We start from the raw sequence: 20,569 nt of genomic DNA on the forward strand, positions 1-20,569 counted from the left end.
ATAAAACATCTGCTTCAGTGTACAATCAGCTCCGGAGCTGCATGCGGTCATGATGCTTTTTGGCACTCCCTAGTGGTTACCTGGCACTTCAACAAACCACAGCTCCAATAACCTCGCACAAGTAGAATACCCGGCAACAGAGTCATAATGCTTGTCAGTAAAATGCATAATGGTATTGGCTAAACTTAAAGGGACATTGTGTATCATTTAGTGCCTCCTAATGGTAACTTTAATTCATAAAGTATTTAATGAGCAAACAAGCATGAACTACCATAAATGTGCATTGAAATGGGTTGAGAATTTTTCATTTTACATAACATAGGTCTCGCTTAGCATGAGATGACATAATTGTTCAGTATCTTGCTAAGGTTATCAAAAAACCCAACAACCTGGCGAAAAACGCTTTGCAAAAAAATGAATAAATTGTTTTTTATGGGCACATTGAGTCTCCATAATTTGAATCATAACTTGGTTTTCTGTCGTGAAACGGAATACAGCGATTTAATGTTCAAATAATACACACTGTCCCTTTAACTTTCATCAAAAGGAGAACCACAAACGATTGGAGAGCTGCCAATTGAACCCCAGGTTCAATTGAGATCATTGTATACAGTGAAATATTTATTTCCTCATTAACCTTCCAAAAAAACAATGGTGTGAAGTCTCAATTTATTCTAATAAAATTAAATCCATAAAATAATGTCTTTTAGGCGAAAAACTTTAAACACTTTAAATGGGTGCGTAATTTGAGGTGTCCTTAAAAGTGCTTTTCTTTCACCATTTTCATCCTAGACAAAAGAACACTACGAGCATGCGTGTGAAATCACTCTCCTCCCTCCTATTCCCAGCCTCCTTTCAAGGTGAGGTGAATGATGAAAAATACTTTAATCGAGCATATCTAAGAATTTCACATACTTGCACGCACAACAAAGGAGCAGCAATGATTACAGCCAGAAGATGGCGTCAGTAAGTAGAATATTTTTGAAGTTACGCACACCACCTTTAAGCAATTAATCACAAAAGCTCCATATGAGGTGTCCCAATTCTTAAGAACATATAGTGTTTCAAAAAAATATTTCCTCTCCATACTCGTGCACAAACATTTCATCCATAAAAGTACAGTCGTGTTTAAAAAAACAATTGATTTTGACCCTGTTACTGCACCGTATAAAAGGCACTGACACCAAATAGTTGTGTGTGTGATTTTATATATATATATATATATATATATATATATATAGAGAGAGAGTTAATTTCCCAGTTTTTGGAGAGTACTAGAGCAGCAAGATTGAATTATGCCATAGAAACTGGGTGTAAAATGTTCTCCAGTTCTGTTTAGAAGTATAATTTCTGATTTCCAGGTAAAAAGGCACACGTATTTTGGTTGTTCCCCGTATGATAGGAGCACTGGATTGCCACTGTCGTATCATTTCTGTTTTACTTAACTCCCCTGTGCTGCTCATCGCTGGTGCATCCTCTTCTGGAGAAGATTCCAAGCTTTTATTACCTTTTTGGAACAACAAAAGGAAATTTAAACTCAATTTTATTTACAAAACAAGTACAGCTACAGAGAAAATGTCATTGACTGTGTGAGTCATTGCATTGTTGCATGCTTTTGTCAACTTTGTACAGTTAAGTAGCTTCTATGATCACTGTCACAAAAACATGATTCATATGCATGATCTCGATTCCTACCTGTAAAATGAGACCCTTACCCATTAATGCATCTATTTATGTCTTTTAAATGTTCCTTGTGTGGGAATCGAAAAATGTATGGATTTCAAACCATACACAAAAAAACTCAGCTGTGGATACGTGTCAGAAAGCTACGAGTTAAGAATCAAAGAGCATTAAAATGGTTCAAGTACAAATAAGAACAATACAACGAAAAATCAAAAAGTGTTATAAAACTAACAAAATCTAAAACTACAGGTCGAAAAGCCACGAGTACAAATAAAAACACTCCGGGAAAACCTATGGCTCAAAAAAGTTACGAATAAAAATCCAAAAGTGGCAAAAATCTACAAGTACAAAAATAAAAGCTATGTAAAATCCTAGGAGTGTAATTGCTTTGAGTACAAATAAAAATGTTCACAAAAAACTATGAGAATAAATAAAACTACTGGAAAACCTATGGGTCAAAAAGCTAGACGAAAAACCCAAAAAGCTATGAGAACCAAAAACAGCTATGGGAAAACTATGGATCAAAAAGCTATGAGTATAAAAAAATTAAACTACAAAAAAAAGCAATGAATCAAAAAGCTACAGGTAAAACTCAAAGTTTTGAAAAAAGGTTTGAGTACCAAAACGCAGCTTTAGGAAAACTACGAGTTGAAAAGCTACGCTTACAAATAAAAAAAACCTACGGGTAAAAATCAGAACGCAGTGAAAAGCTACAGGATAACCCATGGGTCGAAAAGCTATGAGTACAAATGAAAAACCTACAGGAAAACAAGAGTACAAATCAGAGAGGTATGTAAATTATGATGACTGCATATGGAGGCTTTAGACAGATGATGGAAAATTAATTGAGCTGTGATTCGTCCATCTGCGCATGTGCAAAGATAAAAATATGGCAGATTATCAAACTCAGAAACAGGTAACATTAAAAAAGGTTAATATTCAACTTGTTTGATCTTAATCCCCTTTTTCAAAATATTCTATAGTGGTCTGTAGTCTTAAGCTACAGACCACTCTGATTCATTACCATAGATTTTCGCAATTTTTTTAAATTGTACTTTTAGTCATGGGCGTATCCTGCCTGTTTTTGGGGGTGGTCAAGCAGCACCAAATTCAACCCAAGCACTGCCAAAAACTATACCATTTTTATAACTCTCTTTTCCTTAATAAAGGACAAGATTGGCCTATGCATGAGACAAATGGGAACAACGCAGCATCAGAAATACTAGGAAAGCTATACAAAGTGGCTCACACGGTCTACAGTGCCTTGCAAAAGTATTGCACCCCCAAGCACTTTAGACATAATGCCATATTTAGGCTTCAAACTTATAGATTAAAAAAAAAACAACACTTGAGACACAATCGTGAAGTTAAACATTTCCTATTGTGCTAACAAATAAAAATGGAAAAGTAGGCATTGTAAAAATAGTTACCCAATTTGAGTGAATACTTTGTACAAACCTCCTTTTGATGCGATCACAGCCACAAGTGAATTTGGGTATTTATAAGTTTTGCACATCTTGAAACAGAAATATTTGCCCATTCTTCCTTACAAAACAGCTCCAGTTCCTTAAGGTTTAATGTTGATCGTTTGTGCAGAGCATTTTTCAGATCTTTCCAAAAATGCTCTATAAGATTAAGGTCTGGACTTTAGCTTGGCCGTTCTAACACCTTTATATTGTTTGTTTGGACCTTTCTGTTGCCTTATGTTAAGGATCATTGTCCTGTTGGAAGGTGAACCTGTGTACCATTTTCAGGTCTCTTGCAACTCCAACAGATTTTTTTGGCTCCATTCATCTTCCCATCAACTCTAACGACCTTCCTAGTTCCTGCTAAACAAAAGCAACTCCAGAGCACCATACTGCCATGCAGATTTATGCGAGTCATATTAATAAATGACCCATGCATAGATTGAGATACCTTCGCTAAGCACTGTATGTGTAGCGCTGAGCAAAAAAAAGGGGTTATTTTTGTTGACTTTAATCACTGAAAAAAAGTTGCTATTTTGCGGCTTGCACATACTTTGAGATGTTACTGTCTACAATTTATGTCAACGGTCTGGTATAAACCGACACAAATTCTACCATTCTGCCTTAACAATGCCGTGCAGCTTGGCTACGTCGCACTTGTTCACAAACATGGAAAGCGGGGTCTATTTGGTACTCCAAACAGACCAATGACAGAAGTTGAGTATGTTTGGAGGACAGCAGCTCACCTGTTTGCGGGTAACCTCGGGCTCCCACAGTGTGCTCAACACCACGTTGGCATACTCCAATCGTTGGAGGTTGGAACGCTGACTTAGGAGGCGGTGCTGGGCGTCTTCCGCCGTCACGCCATCTCGCTCAGTAATCCGAGAAACCGCCTACAAAAAATCAATTAAATGTGAAACAAAATTTTTTGCAAAAATTAAACAAATGGAAGCAATCATCATAGTTGTTCCAATGCCCTTTGTTTGAAATTATTTAAGATTTTTTTTTTCTATTTACAGGATTGTGAATGTGTTAATTTGCATCGTTGACTATTTAAAATGCTCAACAGGACACATTACACTTTTTAGGAGCAATACGTTTTGGTAGATGCCACGGAAAGCTGGAAAATGGTAGGTGTGCTGCAAATGCCCCCCCCTCGGCTGTAGTTTGGACACCTAAGCATAATTTTAATGATTCTACCTTACTATGCTCAATTTCTTTTCTAAACTCTTCAAGTGTTTATTTCCTAAACCAAATTTTTCACACCTCCTAACTCAGCAAAACTGTTATTTTTCCTCATTGGATTGTAACTATTAATTGTTAATGTGGCTTGTAGGACATGTAGCGTAGTACCTCCTCCTCTGGGATGATGGTCACCCACACCTCATGGACCATGTCTGTCCAGCCTGCCTCCAGGAGAACTGCTGCATCCACCACACATACGTCTTTACCTGCTCCAAAAAAAAAAAAAAAAAAAAAAAAAAAAAAAAAAAAAAAATTCACTTCTGTATGCTATATAACTGTTCCCTATGAAAAAAGCAGTGACGTGCAGTCAGGGCAGGCAGGTGAGGTCATCGTGGAAATATAAAACGAAATATATTGTATACCTATATGTAACGTATTATAGTGCTGAATGTCTACAGATGCAGAGTGAGGCACGCAATTTTCTTGCCCCGAGGCAGAAGGTGATAGTGAGACCCAAACAATAGAATTAGTGATGGTATTAGGCTTTCTAATACCATCACTAATGGAAAAGAGCAAGTCAGGCATCCAGTACTTTTTTCTTGCTGCATGCCCTTTATTTTGTAATAAAGAATTACCTATTTATTGATGCTTGTATTGAAAAGGAGCAGTATGTAACATATTACTGTGCTGAGTGTCTGCAGATACAAAATGAGCACAAAATTTTCTTGCCTCATGGCAGAGGGCGAGAGACCAAGGATTCTAATTTCACGCACACTTCAGACCCAAACAAAAGAATTCGTGATCATATTACCAAGCTAACAGCAAGACTAGTCTTCCAGTAATAATGTAATAGTTGGGTGGATAATTACCCACCATTTGATGCTTTTATTCAAAAGGAACCGCGTATAGCCTTCGTTTATACACTACAGATAAAAGTTTGGTGTCACTTAGAAATGACTATTTTTTTAAGGAAAAAGCACAGTTTTTTTTCCAATGAAGATAACATGAAACTAAATAGAAATACAGTCCATACATTGTTAATGTGGTAAATGTGTTAACTGCAAAGGTCTGGTTGTAATGCAACGATGTTAGCACAACTAAAAACAGTTTAGCTGGTTACAGAAGCTATAAAACTGACCTTCCTTTGACTTGGTCGAGTATCTGGAGCGTCGCATTTCTGAGTATGATTAAACTTTTAGAATGGCCGGAAAACATTAATGTGAAACTTGACATACTATTCTTGTTCTAAGAAATGAAGACTATTCCATGAGAGATATCTATTTCCCAGAAATGGAAGATCTACAACGGTTTGTACTACTTCCTTCAGAGAACAGCACAAAAGAGTAGGAAAATAAGAGGACAAGTAAATTAGAGTCTCTATATTGAAAAATAGATGCCTAAATTAGCAGCTTGGTTGAACAGTAGCCGCCAAACACCACTGTCAACATCTACAGAGAAAAGACAACTCCAAGATGCTGGCCTTCAAGTCCGAGTGGCAAAGGAAAAAAAAAAACATATTAAAGACAGGCCAACAGTAGGAAACAATTAATATGGACTAAATAACAGGAAACATTGTACAGCTCATTTGATAAAGAAATTTGACTTTTTTTTCATGGAAAACACAAAATTGCCTGGGTGACCCCAAACCTTTAAACGACAGTGTAAGTTAAGGCAAGACACTACCATGTGTATTTCGTATGCTACAGTTTATATATAGCTTTCTAGCTCTGACAATCAAATGATAAGATGAAGGTTCATCTAGTTGTAAATCTGACTGCCTCACCAGACACAAACCTCACTGCACATAAATGGAATCTAGTACCTTGATTCCTGGCTTCGTTGATGATGTCCTTGACTAAAAGTGCAATTTCAGGCCACACAATGTCTGTCAGCGCTTTTAATCTCTCCTGAAAATGAACAAAATCAGATGGGGACCCATCATGTGTTTTAATATTATATTACCTCTTTTCCAAACACCTTCTTCCCTAGGGCACGCCTGTTGATGCTTCTATCTTCATTTAAGATATCTAGGAATAATTAAAACAATCAATTGAGGGGTAAACTGTGGCCCAGCGCTGCAAAAAACTAGCATACCCATTCCAAATTCCTCCATGACGCGTTGGTAGGCAGCGGTGTCCTGCTCGTAGACTTGGTGGCCCAACTTGTCACAGTCGATGCGGACAGCTCCAAGGTCCTCCAATCGTTTGGCAACTGAGCTCTTGCCGCTTCCGCTCCCACCAGTCAAGCCGATTACATACGGCCGGAGAGGAAGGTGGGGTGTGTCCTTACCCGAGGAAACAAAAAGAGTTGACATTTAGCTCAGCTTTGGGTCTTAAATTGAGCTGCCGGTTAAACATTTTTCAATTAAAAAATAAAATATAAACAAAAACATAAATGAATGGACCTACTTTGGGTGGCCTAAGGAGGGTCCCCAGCAGGCGGGAGCGTAGGCTGGATGAGCTTATCTTCTCCTCCTCTGTTTCAGAGTGATGTACATCCTTGAGCAGCTGGATTTCGTGAAGAACCAACGCAGGAAGCCCCTGATTGAGAATAAAAGACCTTAGAAAAGGCATGTGCAAATTATGGTCTTTTGGCCACATACACATACTTTATACTTTTGAATCCAGCCCGACTAATGAAAATACTAAAAATATAATGTTAAAACCGTACTATTAATAATTTTCCCTTTTACTGTAATAACCACATTTACCCAAACGATGGCTCACTCAAACTACATTGAACGTTGTCGGAAGAACACGATCCGTTCCTGGTTTAGCTACAAAACTACAGTCAGGATTCCAGGCATGGATCTCATAGTGCCAACAAAACTTGTAAGTGTTCTTTTCCATCTGTTTCAAAACGACATTCAAGCCCTTCATTAAAAATGAGCAGACAGAATCAAATGATTAACAGCTGGATGTGCGTAGCTTAAAAAAAGTTTCAAATTAGTGCTAATTATTTGATGACAAAGATGGTCCCCATAGGTAAAATTTATCGAGCTCATAAAAAAAGTTGTGCTTGTTTGTTGATGAAATAAATAACAGTGTTGCTATTTTCTTAGCAAACACAAGCCTAATAATAATCACCACCTTGGTATCTTCCCAGCAGTCTCTTTGTCAACTCCTTCCCAATAAAAAATATATTCTTTTAAAGCATCTAAGTGTATTGGGTTTAAGACCCACATTAAAGTTTTGTTAATATCATAGATACAGTTTTCTGTATACATTTACTCAAGAAAAAAAACACGTTTCGCAACAAAAATCAAAAGTTGAGCAAAAAAGTTCTCAAAACATGTTATCAAATTTAGTGCCCAAAAAGAGAAATAAATTGCTTTAATTATTACTGTTTCAAAACAAATTTAATGGCACGTATTGGACTGGTTGCCAGGCAGTCGCAGGGCACACAGAGACATGAAATCATACACTCACTCACACCTAGGGATAATTTGGAGTCACCTATCAGCCACGCATGTTTTTTCGAAAAAGAAAGAAGAAACCGGAGTGCCTGGAGGAAACCCACACGGGCACTGGGAGAACATGCAAACTCTGCACAGGGAGGCTGCAGTAGCTGGAATTGAACCCATGATCTCAGAACTGTGCCGCGGACGGACTAATCATTTCAATTGGAATTAAATAATAACCTAAAAAGGGAATATGTGAGTGGTAACTTTACATTCTCGATACGTTTCCTGTTGACAGCCTCTCCCCCTTTACGGGTCTCCTCGCTGACCACGATGCAGCGCAGCAGGGGGTCCGACACAGATACCCCAAGTGGGTCATTCAGGGGCACGATCTCCACCTGTAACGAGGGCTTGACATCCCGCAGAAACTCGTGGAGCTTTTCCACACGAAGGTCGTACGATTGGATCAGCTCTTTCAGGACCTTTTCTGAGGGGAAACAAAGACAATGTCAGTCCAACACAAATGGTTTGAATTGTAAGTAACAGTACCCTTGACAGATATGTACGTCAAATCAATTTTTCAGTTGAGTCAAGGACTTCAAAATCAGGGCCCGGGGGCCAATTGCGGCCCCCAATATGATAGCTTGAGGTCCCCGCCTTAAGCCTCTTAAGACCCAGCATTGTAAAATGACAAAATGTTTATTTTTTCCAAAAAGTGGGGGATTTTTTGTTATTGTTGTTGACATTCTTCACGTTAACATAGTCACATTAGGTGTTATTGTTCAGACTCGCAATGATTTTGGGTTGGAAATTCCTAAAGAATCCTGGCTCACAGTCGCAGAACTTTCACAATCTGCAAAACTTTGGCTAAGTAAGAACACTTTGTTATATGGACTGGATTTATCAAGTAAGTATAATAACATTCTCATAATACTTTACAAATATTTTTTTGCAAAAAATTCATTTCATCTTCAAAGCCTCATATAACACCATCTAAGTCACATGTGTCAAACTCCCGGCCCGCAGGCCACATCCGGCCCGCCGTGTAATCACGACCATTTTACATTATTGTTATTAACGACCCATCAATATGAACAACGCCGTCTCATCCCTGGACATCATATTCTGACGTTTTAGTCACTGTACCTATTCCTTTATATATGACGTATACTATACTATACACCAGGGGTCGGGAACCTATGGCTCGCGAGCCTGATATAGCTCTTTCTATGAGTACCTATAACTCAGAGAGAAATCTAATTGCAAATTTTCTCCATCTCCTTCAAAACTTGAGCCAATAATCCTGTTCAGATACACGCAAAGCCAAACCAAGGCTGAATTACCAAGCAGTACTTTTCAGAATATATAGGGCACGTTTTCACTACGATACAGTCAAGGTGTCACACAAAAAAAACTCGTTTTCGCTGTACAACACTAAAGAATCCTTTATATAAAAGCTGGATGTATCAGTAGTATAATATAATCTGTGTTCAGTGTTCAGATACTTTTTGATGAATCCACGGAAAAAAATGTAAATACGCCAAAACAACGCAAGAGAACTTAGTTTTTTTATTGGGTGAGAGGGAAGGATGGGTGGAGCTATGCAAAAGTGCAAGCACTCCCTACCATCTCTCGCCCTACTCCGTCTGCGCCAAAGCTAAGCACATCAGGTTCCCTGTTCTCAGAATGTTGTGACGTTTTTACAAAATAATTTGTGTAGCATTTTCATATTTCTTCTTTTGACAGGAGATATATTAAGGAGAGCAAAATCTTTTGGGATATTTGAGTTTTTTTTAATATATACATTGACATAGGAGCAAATAAATTTGAATTGTATTTTAATGTTAAGTTGTTTAAGTTAAGTTCTAAGTTGTATAATTTAACAAGATATTTTTATTTAGAACAAAATAATAAATACTGTATAAGTGATTTAAGGTTTAAATTTAATATTCTTGTCTGTTTTCATTCATATTTATGTTTCAAAAACGTTCAGTTTAAGTGTGTTCGATGAATGTTTATCCTGGTTGGCCCGTGACCTTAAGTGTGTTTTGAATTTTGGCCCCTTGTGCAATGGAGTTTGACATCCCTGATCTAAGTGGTAAAAAGACATGTATTTTATGGTTTTCTATATCTAGGTCTTACAGGGTTAATATGAAAGTTAAAGTAACAGTGTGTAATATTTGCCCACTAGATGTACCTGTATTCTGTTGTGCCACCGAAAACAAGTGCTGAAAGCGCAACGCAAGCAGACAAGATACAGACACTCACAAAATGACCTAAATGCACCTTATTACTTTCCTGAAATGAAAAATGAAAAAAGACAATAGAAAAATGTAAAAATTAAAAGAAAAAAGGGATAAAATTGCTTATTTTTCGTTTTCAATTTCTTTCTTTTTCTCCATTTTCATTTTTTTTGCTTTCTTTTTCCCTACTTTTCTTTTAATTCCCGTGTACCTTTTCTGCCCCTTTTTTCCTCTTCCTTATTTTTGTTCCATTTAAAAAATAATAATAATAATATACATATAATAATATACATAGATATGCATTTTCCCCTTCTTTTTATATTTCTTTGCCAAAAGCTGGGTAAAAATTGGAAGAAAAAGGGCACTTTTGGACTCATTTTTGGTTGCACTACACATTACAGCGACATCCAGTGGATAAATACGAAACGCTGTCCCTTTAAGAACAGCAGAATGTTTTTATCAGAGCTGTGTCCGTGGAAAACCCCATTTGGCCCAAACTTACCCAGATACTAGCTTCAGTAGCCCCCAAATCAATTGAGTTCGAGACCCCCGATTTAAGTAGTAACTATATTAGGTTTCAACCGTACTTTTCAGCATTCCTTGGTCGCAGACACCGATGAGAAATCGTCTGGTGGCGAGCAAGCAAGACACGTTGAGAAGGGTTTTGTGGGCCCCGTGGAGGCGATCGAAGGTGCCGCCCACCACCACATCCGGGTACGTCTCCAAGGGTTTAGAATCCTCTTCAGATTCTAATGGACCGGTTTCTTCCTGTAGCATGGCAAACTGCGGACGAAGCAGCACAGACGGCAAGCCAGGCCGGCACACGTAGCATCGTCCGGCATATCCCTGCAGGCACTGTGTAACCTGGTGCGACTGCGCCGGGTCCTGGAGAGTAAAGTCCGTCAGTAGCACTTCGGGGGAATGGGACAGGTACTGCGGGGTGGGGAAGGGGCCCCCTGTGCCAGAAGGGGGGTGGATGTGGGTAAGGAGGACACGGACGTCGAGGTGCGCGCACACATCGGCCGCCTTGCTGTACAGGCGAGCAATGAGCGAGCACAAGTCTACGGCCGGAGGGATGAAAACGGGCCAAGCTTGCCCGCTGCCCAGGTTGAGGCCTGGGTGCAGGTGCACGTACAGGGTTTGCTCTACCTTCTGGGCAGCCGAGCGGAGCACGGGGGTGATACGCAAGGTGTGCAGGGGGGAAGTCAGCACTAGGATACCCGTGCTGAACATTGACATTGTCCTGGATACTGTTGTCGCGGGAACAGCCACTATAAAAGCTGCAGGGAGGAAAGACTGAAGATGAGAAAAAAAATATTTTAGTTATACACCAAACATGTCCAAAGTCTGGCCCGGGGGCCAGTCACAACCAGTGATCAAATTTTTACTGGCCCGTGGCTTCAATCATAAAATTATTAATATGTGGCCACCAGTAATGTTGACCGAAGTAGAAAATACATTTGAACAAAAACAAAAAAACAATTCACTATTTCATCAGATGATGGCATCAACCTTTTGGCCATCCTGCCCTTGGCTTTCTGCAATGATTCTAGCCCACCCCATTTTTGACTTATGGACTGTAAATAAAAAAGGAAAGTTGATTGTGAGGGCTGCCGCTTCCAGGACAAGTGGAATTTGGAGTGTTATTTCACCAAAATCTGAAACACCTGCGTCTGCCTAACTTTCTAAAAAAATCTGCAGCAGTTTGCAATAAATAGAATATCAAGAGGCACTGCTAGATGAAACACGGAGACTACTAAAAGCTAACGGAAAACGAACGCTGCAAAAAAGGTAAAGCCACTGGAAGCTGTTTTCAGCACAGCAGCGGTTTTTCACAAAACCCAGCTAGTCAAATGAAAATGCTACAAAGGCGAGGTAGCGACGATGATTGAAAACCTTTCACAGAAGGTGAAATTATTAAAGACTGTTCAAAAAAATCCCAGGCCCTCACACAGTTTTAGCTAACCAATTCAAACAACAACTTCATGAAGTTTGGACACAGCTGTTATACGCCGTACTACTTGTTTTAGAGCTACTTTGTGCTAATCAATCAAATCCCAGTGAGCAGCACCTAAGTCAAATGCATTGAGTTATAAAAAAACAACACAGAATTTGAGTCACAAACAAAAGGGCGCTTTGCATTGTTAATGTTAGGTAGTTATTATTTAAACATTTTGATTGCCTGGGAAAATTCCTGTCTGAGCCTGTTTATCTAAAAGCCTTCATTTTGTACTTAAGCTAATATGACTAGGCCTAAAGCTACAGTCAAGGCACTTCATACATCTAAGTTACGGCTAATTTTCTTTGAGGAGCTGGACATTAGCATGTTAGCAAAAAAAAGCAAAAAATACATCATTGTGGGCTATGTGTCATCCCGACTGGCAAACATAAACAGACTTCGTAAACTAAACACACGGTCACAACATAGAACAAAAGGTGAAATTAGGAGATGTGTGCCTTTGGTCATACCTTGTAATTGTCGTTTTTAAGACACACTCTATAGAAAGGGAATGTTTAACGAGATAGTCCAAATGGGTAAACACCAGCTTTGACAGAGATCATGGAAGATGTGGGCGGAGTATCACGTGATATCAAAAGGAAGTCTGATTGGTTTGAAAGGGGAACCGCAGTGGTGCATGGGATGGCAAGTTCTTTTCGTCCCGTAAAGAAACGTCGGCTAGTTTTACATTTTTAACAACACAAGTTAGTTGAAAATATTCATTTACATATCGGTGCAGAACCATGAAAAAATTAGAGCTGGTTCACGTTTTAAATGATAACTTTCAAAGTTTTAATTTACTTAAACCCATTAAATCAGCGGATATTAAATTCCCCCCACATTTAATTTCCATATTCAAAGGCCTCCCATAACACCACTTAAGTGGTTAAAAGAAATGTATTGTATGTTTTGTTTATATCTAGGTATTACATGGTTAATATTAACATTAAAGGGACAGTGTGTATTATTTTTCCACTAAATGTTGCTGTAATTTGTCGCAGCACGGCGGCTGAGTGGGAAGTGCGTCCTCTGGACAGTTCTGAGGTCGTGAGATCAAACCTTCCTGTGTGGAGTTTGTATGTTTTCCCCGTGCTTGCGTGGGTTTCCTCCGGGCACTCGGTTTTCCTCCCACAGTCCCAAAAACATGCAGGTGTGAACGAGCGAGTGACATGTCTGTCTCTGTGTGCTCTGTTGGCAACCAGTACAGGGTGTCCCCTGCCCATTGCCTGAAGATAGTTGGGATGGGCTCCAGCAACCCTGTGATCTTACTAAGGGTAACTGGTGCAGATGAATGATGGATGTGCTACTGAAAACGAATGCTATGGAAGAAGGCATACGTAAATTCAAAGTGACCAAAAGGCACCTTATTACTATAGAAAAGGCAATTAAGAAAATGAGAAAAAGTATTAAAAATATATAAGAAAAAAGGACTAAAGAAAAACGAAAAGAGAAAGTAAAAAAAATAAAGAAGACAAAAAGTAAAGCTCAAGAAAAATGTTTTTTTTAACAAAATAAAAAATAAAAAAGAACAAAAGATAAACATAATAAAAATAATAAGAAAAGGTAGAAACAAAAAATGAAAGAAAAAGACAAAAGGACAAAAAAAACACAAAAATGGGAAAAAAAATCAAGAAATAAGACAAAAAGTGAAACTCCCAAAAAATGAAAGAAATAAAAAGAAATAAAAGGACCAAAATTAAAACGAGACAAAATTGTCATTTTACTGTTTTTGTCTTTTTCTAATAGCTTTCATTTGCTTGAGTTTATATGTGCAGGCTTAAAGTTAAATTCAAGGGACTACTTCTTCAAGAGAAAGCAAGAGAGAAAGAAAGAAAGAAAGAAAGAAAGAAAGAAAGAAAGAAAGAAAGAAAGAAAGAAAGAAAGAAAGAAAGAAAGAAAGAAAGAGAAAGAAAGGAGAGAGAAAAAAAGGAGAGAGAGAGAAAGAGGAGCAAACAGACATGCCGAATGTAAACAAAGCGAACAAGGAAAAGAATAAAACGTGTATTCTTGTGTATTTTACTCCCCAAGCCTGCCTGAGGGAGGTTTGCTGGTAGGGATAGCAGCAGAACAACACTCTACCAATCAATGAAACTAAATACTGTATAAATGATCAATTAAAAACCATTGTAAAAAAAAGTGGGCCTTGAGCCTCCTCTTAACAATATTAAGCGTGCCAGCAGACCTTACGTTCTCCAGCAGACTGTTCAAATATAGATCAATGCTGCTTCACCATAGCCTGAGAGAAAACGGCAGACTCTAGCTACATTCTTGAGATGACATGAACTAATCTTAGCTACATTTTAATATGTGGGATGAAATTAATGTTACAGTAAATAATAAGGCCAGAGACTCTGACATTTTGTGAAGGTCAAAATCTTGCAGTTTTGGTAAAAGTTCCTCTCTTAAACTTTCAGGACTGATGACTAAGTCCTCTGTTCTGTCCTGGTTGAGCTGCAGGAAGATTGCTGACATCCATGAATTAAAGGGACAGTGTGTATTTTTCAGTGCCATCTAGTGGTAAATAAAACTTCATTGAAAAAAAAAAATAAGCTAAAATACATGAACTACCATATAAACATGCACTTCTTAAAACACTCCTAAGGTTAATAAATTAACATTTATTTAACACAAGCCTCACCGAAAGGCAGCTGACATAATTGTCCGACATCTTGCAGCTATAAGTACCCGAAATTATCAAAAAGGCTGGGCAAAAAAAATTAAAATGGTGTGTTTTGGTCACTCTGGGTCTTTGGAGATGCCATGGTTCTTTGTACTTTTTAGAACTGTTTTTTGGTTGCACCACACAGCGATATCTAGTAGTCAAGATAAAACACCTAAGCTTTAATATCTTTGAGAAGGTTGGTAATGGAGTTTGGAAGAGTTTGTGATAGGCGTAAGTTATGTGTGAATGTTGGGAAGAGTAAGGTGATGAAGGGTCCTGTCACGAAACGGGTCGGGAAGCAGAAAGTTGGAACTCATTTGCGTAGACGATCTGTCACTTTAATTGAGAAAGAAAAGTTGTCTAACACACAAACGGACCAAAAACAAAACAAAGCAGGCTCAAATGCAGGCAAAACTACAGACTAGGCATTTAACAGGATTAAACAGAACTTGCAGGAATCTCTCAGAATGTTACACCGGAGTGCAACAAAGTCCTACAAGCAAAACAAGAATAAACAGGTATCACCAAGTTTTCAACAAGGGTAAACAACGATCTGGCAAAGGGCAGTTCCAAAAGGCGCGTTTAAGTACCCATAGGAGTAATCAGGAAATGCAGGTCAGCCGGTGTCAAGGGGCGGGGCCAGCTGGGCGCCATGACAACCGTGCAGTACATGACAGGTTCACGTGATGGAGTGGGCATGGCGTTAGAAATAAGGATGCTGGAAGAAGTTGAAAGCTTTAGGTACTTGGGTTGTGATGTGGCTGTAGTTGGTGGAATGGAGTGCAAGGTATTCCAAGGAGGCAAGGTTTTGGGTGCTCTGAGGAGAGTAATGAGTAACAAGAGTATGAGTGTTGATGTTAAGAGAGGACTGTATGAGATTGTGATTGTGCCGACTGTGTTGTATGGTGCAGAGACTTGGAGCCTGAACGCAGATTTGAGAAGGAAATTAAATGTTTTTGAGATGAAGTGTTTGAGGAGTATGTTGGGAGTGAAGATTAGATAGATTGAGAAATTAAATTGTGAGAGACAGAACTAGAGTAGTCGTGGAACTGAGCAAGCGTGTGGATAAGAGAGTACTCTGTTGGTTTGGACTCATGGAGAGGATGGATGAGGAGCAAATATTGAAGATCTACAGAGCGCAAGTAAATGGAAGAGACCAAGAGGAAGGCTGCAATTGACATGGATGGATGGTGTTATGAGTGCAGTAGAGGAAAGACGTCTAAATGTAGTGAAAGCTTGAGCTCTTGTTGGTGATAGGAATGAGCGGAGAGGTGTATGAAAGGATAGTGGGATGTTTGGACGTGTTCTAAGGGATGGGGAGGGGCCACGTATGATGCGGCAGGGGTAAACCAGTGAAAGCTTTTGGGCCCTGCTGTTGAACAGAAGAGTGTGTCGTGTCACCCTGACCCGAGTGACATGGCTGCTTTCTTGTGTCCCGTTTCTTCTGGAGGGACAAAAGCATGACCAACTTGGGGTGCTGAGATGCTTAACTTGTTTGGGTATTTGGGTTAGCCATGGTCCAAAAGTGTGTCTGTTTTTTGCTACTTTTTCCCTTTTTTAATTTTCTTTCTTTTTGTATGTGTTTGTCTTAGTTTTGGTCACCCTTCTTGAGGAATATGACCAGCTTTATTATCTAAAAGGCATCCATAAAAAGGTATTTTGATTTAAAACTTTATTCGAACATCAAAATAAAAACAGAACAAAAAAAAAACCTCAACAACAAAATAATGTTACATAATATGTTCGAAAAGGGGTAGTAAGAAGCATATGCTTATTTTCCCTACCCTTTCATCTTTCCCACCGAATACACCAATTATATAACAACAATTTTAATGATATTAATAATAACAGTTATGATGTAAGAATAGCAACAATAACACAAAGTTAACTACACGCACTATTCCCAATCCCCCGCACCACTCATTCCCCACCATCCTCAGCTCTGTATTCCGACAGGAATGTTTCTTTGTATCTAAACCTGAAGAAGTGAATAGTTGGACACCGTTTGATCTCGTCTTTCAAACCGTTCCAAAGCTTGACTCCACACACATACTTTTCCTGGTGGTTCTCACCTTTGGGATTATGAATTCACTACAGCCCCCTTAAGTTATAATTTCCCTCTTTCCGAATGAATCATTTAGGATGTTTTTTGGCACTATGTTTTTGTTGACCTTAAATAGCAGTTGTGCAGTGAAAAAATGTACTACATCATCTAATTTTAATAATTTGGACTGCAGGAATAAAATATTAGTATGATCTTGATATCATACCCTGTGTATGGTTATAATTGCACGTTTTTGGAGGATAAAAAGGGGCTGTAGTGAACTTTTGTAATTATTGCCCCAGACTTCTGCACAATATGTTAAATATGGCAGAACTAGAGAACAATATAATGAATACAATGCATTATAGTTTAAAATGAATTTGGCTTTATTAATTATTGAAATGCTTTTAGATACTTTAGTTTGTATGTGTCTGATGTGTGTTTTCCAGCTTAATTTATTGTCTATTATGACCCCTAAAAACGCAATTTCTGATACAGCGTCTATTGCAGCACCATCCAATTTTACTTCTAAATCTTGATTTGCCTTGCGATTACCAAAGAATATTACTTTGGTTTTATTTAAATTTAAATACAATTTATTTATATCCATCCATACTTTTAGGTTAATTAATTCACGATTAATACAGGTTACCAAATCAATTTAGTTATCATTTGAATAGAAAATGTTCGTGTCGTCTGCAAATATGACTATTTTTAATAGTTTCAAAATATTAAAAATATCGTTAATATATAAATTAAATAACTTTGGACCCAGGATAAAACCCTGTGGTACTCCACAACAGATGTCTAAGTATTCAGATGACAACTCTCCCATTTTTACATATTGCTTCCTTCCCGTCAAATAACTTTAAATCCATTGCAAAGCCATGCCCCTGATGCCATATGTTTCCAGTTTTTTTAAATAGTATATTATGATTAATGGTATCAAATGCTTTTTTTTAAGTCAATAGATACCCCAACTGTGTATCTCTTCTTTTGTATATTATGGGTGATTTCTTCTACTGCATCAATAATTGCAATTGTTGATGAAGGCTTTGAAGATGGTGGCGGCGCGCACGGACGCGGCGGCTCATAGCTTTTCGGCTAATTTTCTATTTATTACCGTTGTCTTTTTTGCTTTCTTTTCTGGACACATGCGTGGCCAATAATACCTATAGTTGGGAGGAACTTATACAATTGGGTCTGCGTTTAAATTTCGACTTTTTGGGCACTTTTTATACCACCTTTGATACCCCACAAGAGATACAAAGGGATCCGGGATCTCCGTGTGTGGCCAACCCACTTACGAAGCGGCGGAGGCGTAGGGATCGTAAACAAAAGCAGGGTTGTCGATCGGGCAAGTGTGCTAAGCTAAGGGAGCTACATTGGTGAAACGGCAGAGGAGGACACGATGATGGCATTGTGCCTAATTCCACCAATATTTCTTCATCGATCTTGCCTGTCAACTGATGCCTGAGACCCAACACGCCCGAACGGCGACATCTTGTGACGATCTCTTCAAAGACTTCAGCTAAGTTTAAAGATTCAGCAAAGATTTAATTTCCCTTTATGTTCCAGTCCGGAGCCTTTGTTCTGAAAACGCTTGTCTACTAGTAATCCCAAGAGCCAAGAAGAGTTCCGCAGGTTCGAGAGCGTTCTCCATCCGGGCACCGGTGCTGTGGAATGCTCTTCCCCCTGATATCCGATCTGCAACCTCAGTGGAAATGTTTAATTCCAAGCTTAAAACACACTTCTATTCTATAGCATATGCAACTCTTGTTTCTCTTCATTTCGAGGCCTTTTGGCTAAGATCAAGTGTAGTGTGAACTGTGGTTCCAAAGTTGTACACTAACAATGATCGCAGCAAGGCTTTGAGGCTAGGACCTTAGCTTGGCCTTTTGGCTGAGTAAGAATCCCGGCTCCTAGGCTTTGCAGCGCATTATGAACTGACCGATATCGGATAATGGAAAAGAAGAAGACAGAACAACAACAAAAAAAGAATAACCAATATTTTTGTTGACAACATCTGTGTATTATTTGTTATTGCAACATCCATTGCAACCTGGTCATCCTAGAAGGGGGATTACCACATGTGTGGTCCCTTCACAAGGTTTCTTCATTTTCCTCATGTTGAGGTTTTTGAGTTTTTCCTTGCCCTCATGTAGGTTTTAGATCAGGGGATGGTGTAATAATAGTCTGTGGTTTGCAATAACCTGTGCAGCCCTTTGAGACTTTTTGTGATCAAGGGCTATACAATTAAAATGTCTTGACTTGACATTTGTAAACATATTCCTTGGTTGATTCTTGTCTTGTAATCTTTTCAGATTCAGATTCAGATCTACTTTATTGTCATTCTAGTACACGTGTATACAGAACGAAATGTCGATGCATCTGACCCCCACAGTTTCCTTGAATGTACAGATATAAATAATGTTGTATTGTATTTTGGCTACGTATAGTATTTTACCATAGTGCCGATAGTGCAAGAAGAGTAGCTAACCAGATGTGCAAAATGGGCAGTCAGGTTAACAAGTCAGGTACACAGTAACATTAACACTGTAACAATAACGCTGTAATTACAATAGTGCAGAGAGCAATGTGCAAGGAGTGGCAAGCTATAAAAAAAACTGCCAGTAGTGCAAAAAGTCAGATTAGCAGCCGTTTAGATTTAAGTTAACTATATGTTAGATTGACCATTTAACAGTCTAATGGCCAGGGGGACTAGACTATTGCGGAGCCTGGTGGTCCTGCACCGCACACTGCAGTACCTCTTCCCAGAGGCTAGCAGAGTGAACAGTCCATGATGGGGGTGAGAGGGGTCCCCGGTAATGTTTTTAGCATGGGATAGGCAGTGCTTCTGGCCAATGTCCTGAATGGAGGGAAGTGTAGTCCCGATTATTTTCTCTGCTGTCCTCGTTATCCTCCTCACACTACCCCAGTCGGTAGCGCTGCAGCCTCCACACCACACAGAGATACAGCTGGTCAGGATACTCTCTATGGTGCCCCTGTAGAATGTAATGAGGGAGGGTGGGGGCAGGTGGGCTCTCCTCATCCTCCGCAGGAAGTACAGGCGCTGCTGTGCCCTCTTAACCAGTGATGCAGTGTTCACGGACCAGGTGAGTGTGTTTGTAATGTGCACTAGAGGTAAGATCGGGCCCAAAAAAAGCACCCGAACCCGACGCAGGCCCGGGGGGTATTAAACCCGACCCGGACCCGGCCCGACTAATTAACTGGATTTGCTGGCCCGGCCCGAGGGGGCCCGAAATTACATATTTTATTTATAAGGAGGGGTGATTTATGATAACAAATTAAACTCTGCCTTTTGTTACAACATCTAGGCCTAAGTTAAATAAAACTGTATAAACATTTACATCTTTTATATTTCTGTGTCTGCACTGCAATCTGTCATTGACGGTTTTTTTTTTGAGGTAGCGAAAACATTTAAAGGCGTCCGTCATTTTGACGACTTGATCATTGGGCCATAATCCACAGCAGCAGTAGTAGTACGCCTTTAAGATTTTAGCGCAGCACTTTCATTGAGAGGGGATGTTGACGTGTTGTGCCGACTCCTATGCAAATCCCCCCCCCCCCCCCCCCTGATCGTATTCTATATAAAACGCTTATTAAAACAATAAAGCGAGCTAATTATAATCATTGGGAGATCCTAGTCTATATAACGCGTTTATTTAAACAATAAAGCGCGATCGTATTCTACAGATTGCGTTTTTTAACGCGGATGAAAATCTCACCAACGTCAATGTACGCTTCCGACAAAAGCGATCGTATTCTATATAATACGCTTTAAAACAAAATAAAGCGAGCTAATTATAATCATTGGGAGATCGCGTTTATTTAAACAATAAAGCGCGATCGTATTTTACAAAATG

At 39.0% G+C, this 20,569-nt stretch overlaps 1 protein-coding gene across 3 annotated transcripts; it reads right to left on the minus strand.

Moving 5' to 3' along the window:
- Positions 1–1,251: 1,251 nt before the first annotated feature.
- coasy (CoA synthase) lies at positions 1,252–12,563 on the minus strand. Of its 3 annotated transcripts, none has more exons than XM_088323939.1 (10): positions 12,447–12,563; positions 10,565–11,273; positions 8,007–8,221; positions 6,743–6,874; positions 6,429–6,618; positions 6,297–6,361; positions 6,157–6,241; positions 4,503–4,600; positions 3,896–4,042; positions 1,252–1,507 (listed from the first exon to the last, which is right to left on the minus strand). In XM_088323939.1, exons 2-10 carry the CDS (start codon positions 11,214–11,216, stop codon positions 1,460–1,462), a joined length of 1,632 nt encoding a protein of 543 aa, XP_088180065.1. In that variant the 5' UTR covers positions 11,217–11,273; positions 12,447–12,563; the 3' UTR covers positions 1,252–1,459. The 3 variants fall into 3 exon arrangements, with proteins under 3 accessions (XP_088180065.1, XP_088180064.1, XP_088180066.1); XM_088323938.1 differs by having other exon boundaries at positions 4,503–4,603; XM_088323940.1 differs by lacking the exon at positions 1,252–1,507 and adding an exon at positions 2,395–2,548 and having other exon boundaries at positions 4,503–4,603.
- Between the last annotated feature and the right edge of the window lie 8,006 nt (positions 12,564–20,569).

This window comes from Urocampus carinirostris, chromosome 19 (genome assembly GCF_059441175.1).
Source record: "Urocampus carinirostris isolate Australia breed hairy pipefish chromosome 19, RoL_Ucar_1.0, whole genome shotgun sequence".
NCBI classification, from domain to species: domain Eukaryota; kingdom Metazoa; phylum Chordata; class Actinopteri; order Syngnathiformes; family Syngnathidae; genus Urocampus; species Urocampus carinirostris.